Genomic DNA, 6180 nt, shown 5'->3' on the forward strand with positions numbered 1-6180 from the left:
AAAAGGGTGTATTAGTAATTTTCCATTATTATCAATTAATTGATTTCCAAAGATAACTGCCAAAAATATCAGGCGATATATCAGGGATTTGATTCGAATTCAAATTGTTCTATACATTTAATTGTTTACGGTAAGTTCTTGTTGTAGTGTTATATTCCCCAAGTCAATAGCGTTATATTATGTACATGTATCTTTAATCTCCTTTTCATAGTGTTTTATCCCCATCAATAGTGTTTTATTATATATAGTGTCTTACTATAAAAAAATAGTGTTATATCTTTCTATAGTGTTTTATCATGTAATATACTCTTCATTTCATAGTGTTTTATCCTCATCAATAGTGTTTTATTATGTATAGTGTCTTACAGTAAACAAATAGTGTTATATCTTCCTATAGTGTTTTACCATGTAATATACTGTTCCTTTTCATAGTGTTTTATCCCCCATCAACAGTGTTTTATTTATGTATAGGGTCTTACAGTAAACAGATAGTGTTATATCTTCCTATAGTGTTTTATCATGTAATATACTGTTCTTATAGTGTTATAAAAGTTGTTGTGAAGGAAATCGAAGAATTTATTCAGTACGAGAAATTCGCTGATTTTTAGGAGATTGATGGGGGTTTTGAAACAGTTACCATAAATTCGCTGATTTATAGGAGATTGATGGGGGTTTTGAAACGGTTACCATATTTGAAACGTTGGAAAAGTCACTATTGCCCTTCAGTTTTTACCTAAGGTCCTTCTAATTAAAACACAATTTACATTTTATACCCTATTGATCTCAACCATTAGATCAAATATCCAATGGTTTAAAACACTTCTTACCCTTCTCACATTTTAGACACTTTTTATCATATCCCTACCCTATATATATATATATATATATATATATATATAATTATATATAATAACTGTTGTATATAAATATTTAGGGTGGAGTTTTCGAGTGAACACTAGTATATTTGTGAACTGAGTGAACAAATCCTGGCCATTGATTTACATTATCAAAGCATAAAGTACACTAGTGTATTTTTATCACCAAATCCTGAACAAATCCTAGCCATTGATATACACTTGTGTATTGATAATCAATGGCTAGGATTCGTTCACACAATTTACTATCAAGTGGGTTGTTCACAAATGAACCTAACCCTAAATATTTATATAATAACTATTGTGTATAAGATTATGAAGAAAATAACTAAATAATATATATTATGCTATATAAAATGGTTATTAAACTGCTAATTTTGTCCATATGGCTTGATGATAATGACCACTTTCATCAGTATGTGTGAAGTGATTGACATCCCATTAATTTAATTGAGAATTTGATTGAATTAACTCATAGGATGAGGTTGGCAAGATCACAAAACTATAGGAACAAGAATGATTGTTTACTCATATTTTTCTTATCTAATATATATTTCCTACCTTAAATAATTAATTATATAAATATATTTGTATCAATAAAGTCTAGTTTAAACACGAAGTCTAGCTGAGCTCGGTATATAAAGCTTGGATTAAAACTTGTTTATTAAATAAAGTCTTTAAACTCAAAACCTAGTTGAGCTTAGTATATAAATCTTGAATTAAAACTTGTTTATTAAACAAGCTTAATTTTAAACTTGAGCTCTATTAAACGTATCTTGATTGGACTACTTACATTTGTAAAAGTTGGTATTAATAGGGTAATTTTCTAAAAATAGATATAAAAATGATAAAATAAATAAACAATAGGTACTAACCGTGTATGAATTTGTGTATGCGGTGTGTATGTACCTTCAACTGGATAGCCTTTGAATTGAACTACTTCAGACGGGTCAAATCTATATTGACAAATTTATAATTATTATTATACAAAAATTTAACCTTTAGTCCCAGTCTTTTTTTATAACTTTATTTTATGGTATTCTGAATCTTTGTAAAAAAATCAACGGTCATGGAATCATAGTTTGAATCTTCATCAGTGGCTGCAAAATGTTTTTATGAAGTTGGACGTGTTCATATAATTTTAGCAGCTTGTAGAAGTTAAAAAACAAACAGTCTTTTTCTTGCAGACTAAAAACGTTTTACCTCTGAAAAAACAAACAGCACCAAGCACCAAAGATTCTCACCCTAAAAAGAAAATATCAAAAAGAATATAAAAGTTGTAATTATTCTAAAATGAGTTGACCAGGGTGGGTTTAAGGAGTTAAACCAGTAGTTAACAATTGTGTGAATGAAGATACGACAGCAAACCAAGTAGCATAGATTCATTCATGGATATTCCTCCACTACTACAACAACTGTCCCTGACTATTAGGGTTTTACCTTATCCCCAACATCAATGGCGCTTTCTTCTCTCTACACACCAAATTCCACTCTCTTCCCACCTCACTCTGTTTACTTAGGATTCAATTCAATCAAAACAACAAGAAGCAGAAGAACCAGCTGTAGCAGGCTTCCTGTTTCATCGTCACATTCAAATCCTAAAATTCTCAAGTCCAATCGCAGGTCTAGGTTCGGTCAGAGACTCTCACCTTACGATAACGATAACGAACACCAAGCTGTTGATGATGATGATGACGACGAAGACGAATATGATTGGCTCTCCGATGTGAGTTGATTTTATTGCCTTAGGGTTTTTTATTGGATTTTGCGGCTTTTTAGGGCTTTAGAGATCTTAATATTTTGTATTTTGATGTGTATTTATTGAACAATTTAACAAAGGATTTAGTTAGATATCATGCTTCATGCTTTTGTAAGGAGATGGAATACAAAACCGAAACCGAAAATTTGGTTGTCAGAAGATATAAAACTGAACCATAGGGTTTTTGTATGGTTCAGTTATTTCGGTTTGGTTATGTAGCTTAATTTGGTTTCTGTTTGGTTAATCAGCAATTTTTTAATTGTAACAAGGCTTATATATACAGGGACACATTGTTTTCAGAACCGGTATTACGTTGAGAACTGCAAGAACCGCATAAAGCACTTGTACATTGCGCATTGATGAATAAGAAAATGTTAGTGGGGTTGGCGGTTACGTAACCGCCTTACATATTGCACTTAAAGTTACAAGTACAAGTGCTTTATGCGGTTCTCGCAGTTCTCAACATAAATCTTGGTTCTCATTTGAACACTCCCTTATATATTAGAATAAGTTTGGTTACTCCTTGGTCAACACTATCCTCTTTGACTCTTCAATGTTATACAGGACCCTGGACCAGGTTTTGATAATGATAAACACAAACGCAAGGCACAAGCCACAACTAATGGCAGTATCAACGGAGGTAACTCATTTGAATATTAAGAATCTAATAGTTATCTTGTTACAGTTTATTTACGTTCGTTACAAATAAATTGAATCTTTAGGCAGCATGTACTCAAGGATGGGTCGGAAACAAAAGATTAACGGAAATGGAAAGGTCATGTTAGATAGAAACAACTACACGGGGAAAGATAAGGTTGGTTTCAATAATTAGATTCATGTTAATGAATATTCAAAAATAGTACTTAAAAAAGGCGTTTGATTTATCATGTTACCAGCAGGAATCAGGGAAATCTTCAAAGAACAAATATCGGCGTTTACTAGACGACATAGATGTTGACGAAAAATGGTTTCCATTACTCGACTACCTCGGAACATTCGGCCTCAAAGATTCTCACTTTATACAAATGTACTCGCGACACATGCCATCACTTCAAATAAACGTTACCGCAGCAAAAGAAAGACTGGACTACTTAATGAGTGTCGGTGTAAAAACTAAAGACATAAAAAAAATACTCATGAGACAGCCACAGATCCTACAGTATACGGTCGAAAGCAATCTCAAATCCCACGTGGCGTTTTTGGTCAGTTTGGGCATTCAAGATTCAAGAATCGGGCAGATAATAACCGCTACTCCATCTATTTTCTCGTATAGTGTGGAAAATTCGTTAAAGCCTACGGTTCGGTATTTAATCGAAGAAGTCGGTATTAGAGAAAGTGATTTAAGTAAAGTTGTGCAGCTGAGCCCGCAAATTTTGGTCCAACGGATCGATAATTCATGGAATGCTCGGTATCGATTTCTTTCGAAAGAACTTGGAGCTCCCCGTGACAGTATCGTTAAAATGGTTACTAAGCATCCACAACTTCTTCATTATAGTATTGAAGATGGTTTATTACCGAGAATTAATTTTTTACGGAGTATTGGAATGCACAATTCGGATATATTGAAAGTGTCGACTAGCCTCACACAGGTGTGATTTTTGTCTTTTTATCCATTTTAAAGTACATGGATGGTCCTTGTGGTTTACCAAAATTTTGGATTTGGTTCCTAGCTTTTAAAAACTACACAGATGGTCCCTATGGCTTGCACTTTGTAATGCATTTAGTCCCCAGCTGTTTCCAAAAGTACATGGATGGTCCCTGTGGTTTGCACTTTGTAACGCATTTAGTCCCTAACTTAGACATGCTAAAACCTTTAGATTTGTTGGATGGGGACTAAGTGCGTTACAAAGTGCAAACCACAGGGACCATCCGTGTACTTTTGGAAAGCTAGGGATCAAATCTAAACCACAGGGACCATCCGTGTACTTTACTCTTTAATGTATAAAAAATCCTAAAATAATACGGTTTTTGTGATCATATCCGACATAATAATTTGTTTACGAACAAAGCTGCAAAAATTTGGACACAAATTGTTTCAGATCAACCCAACTTGACCCACACCGAAGATTTACTCTTTTTGACTGCTGATACTCTTTTGTTTTATTCATGTGGTCATGTAATAATTTTATTTGAAACAGTGTGATGCACTTATTTTTTTTTATATGCTAATGTGTTTATCATACACAGGTGTTTTCACTATCCCTTGAGGGAAATTTGAAGCCGAAATACTTATATTTAGTCAACGAACTTCAAAACGAGGTCAAGTCGTTGACCAAATACCCTACATATCTAAGCTTATCCCTAGACCAGAGAATTCGTCCCCGTCATAAGTTTTTGGTTGCGCTAAAAAAGGCTCCGGAAGGACCGTTTCCTTTGAGTTCATTCGTTCCAAACGATGAAAGCTTTTGTCAACAGTGGGCGGGAACTAGCGTAGATAAATATTTAGCATTCCGCCAAAGGTTATTACTCAAAGATTTAGCAAAAAAGTATGAACGATCGTGACCCTGCATTTCCCGCCAAAATTTTTGATAGTTTATTCCTAGTAGAATATATTTGGGATGAATTTTTATTGGTAGCTTATGCGTTGTCGATTGGCTTTTTGGTAAGTGATCGTATATTTTTTTAGTGCGAAATTTTGTTTGATTATTTGTGGTATGTGATCATGTTTCAGTTTTAATGCAGGTAGTGATCCGGTTTTATTAAACTAGTATTGAGACAAGTTGTAGCTCGTGCCAAGACCGTCTTCAAACTGATGCTTTTAAGGTTAGTACCTCTTTTTTATATTTTTGATAATTGAAGGTGTAAAATGTAATTAAGTTATAATTAGGAAAGGCAGAAAACGGGTTGGCATGTTGTAAACGTGTTGTAAACTGTTATTAAGTGGGTTGAATGGGTCGTACACGGGCTGATGTGTCTACCTGTTAAATTAAACGGGTCAACCCAAATACGACCTGTTTAGTGATATGGTTTAAAGTATTAACATATAAACCCCCACCTGTTTGTTAGATGAGCTAGATATGACAATCCAAAACTTGATCACCCTTACTTGCGATCATAATCTTTATATTGGAACTTAACTTTTATTGATTCTTATAACAAAGAATACGTTACGAATATAGATGATTTTCGAGAAACAAAGCTTTTGTTTACTGTTTGATTGTTAATGAATACATCTGATATACTGAACAAACCAAATGACAGGCCTAAAACTTAAAACACTCTGGATTTTGATATCAAGAAATCTTCTCTTATCATTTTATGTTCCTAATATTCAATTCAAACAGGTTAAATTTGGTTCTACAAGAAGACGTTGGAAATAGTTTACCTGAGGAATATCGAGGCTAGCTAGCCCCGGTTTAATCTTTTTTGTATACGTATGAACACGCAAAGTATGTTTTATAATTTCTTATTATTTTTGTAAAATCTTGCAGGCATGAAATGTAAGTAGAAAGGTATAGTTGTTAATGGGGCGGGGCATTCATATAGTTTCTGGTTCTGATACATGAAGGTTGAGTTTGTATGTATGAAAAACACTCTTTTTGCTTA

At 33.4% G+C, this 6180-nt stretch overlaps 1 protein-coding gene across 5 annotated transcripts; it reads left to right on the top strand.

Annotated features, from left to right (window-relative positions):
- Positions 1-2240: 2240 nt before the first annotated feature.
- On the top strand, positions 2241-6180 carry LOC110873775 (transcription termination factor MTERF9, chloroplastic). 5 transcript variants are annotated; one of them, XM_022122767.2, is made up of 7 exons: positions 2241-2601; positions 3199-3274; positions 3357-3448; positions 3534-4223; positions 4822-5236; positions 5317-5397; positions 5919-6180. In XM_022122767.2, the coding sequence occupies exons 1-5, from the start codon at positions 2332-2334 to the stop codon at positions 5134-5136; spliced, it is 1443 nt and encodes a 480-aa protein (XP_021978459.1). In that variant the 5' UTR covers positions 2241-2331; the 3' UTR covers positions 5137-5236; positions 5317-5397; positions 5919-6180. The 5 variants fall into 5 exon arrangements, with proteins under 5 accessions (XP_021978459.1, XP_035831668.1, XP_021978458.1 ...); XM_035975775.1 differs by having other exon boundaries at positions 5321-5397; XM_022122766.2 differs by having other exon boundaries at positions 2242-2601; positions 3531-4223; positions 5306-5397.

The sequence above is a fragment of the Helianthus annuus genome, chromosome 8 (genome assembly GCF_002127325.2).
Source record: "Helianthus annuus cultivar XRQ/B chromosome 8, HanXRQr2.0-SUNRISE, whole genome shotgun sequence".
NCBI classification, from domain to species: Eukaryota; Viridiplantae; Streptophyta; class Magnoliopsida; order Asterales; family Asteraceae; genus Helianthus; species Helianthus annuus.

What these genes read in the sequence shown, in the direction of transcription:
- LOC110873775 (XM_022122766.2), top strand. Translation starts at nt 2,332, where the DNA reads ATGGCGCTTTCTTCTCTCTACACACCAAATTCCACTCTCTTCCCACCT. An exon ending in ACTACACGGGGAAAGATAAG is followed by an intron (nt 3,449 to 3,530) that starts GTTGGTTTCAAT and finishes TCATGTTACCAG; the next exon opens with CAGGAATCAGGGAAATCTTC. An exon ending in TGTCGACTAGCCTCACACAG is followed by an intron (nt 4,224 to 4,821) that starts GTGTGATTTTTG and finishes TATCATACACAG; the next exon opens with GTGTTTTCACTATCCCTTGA.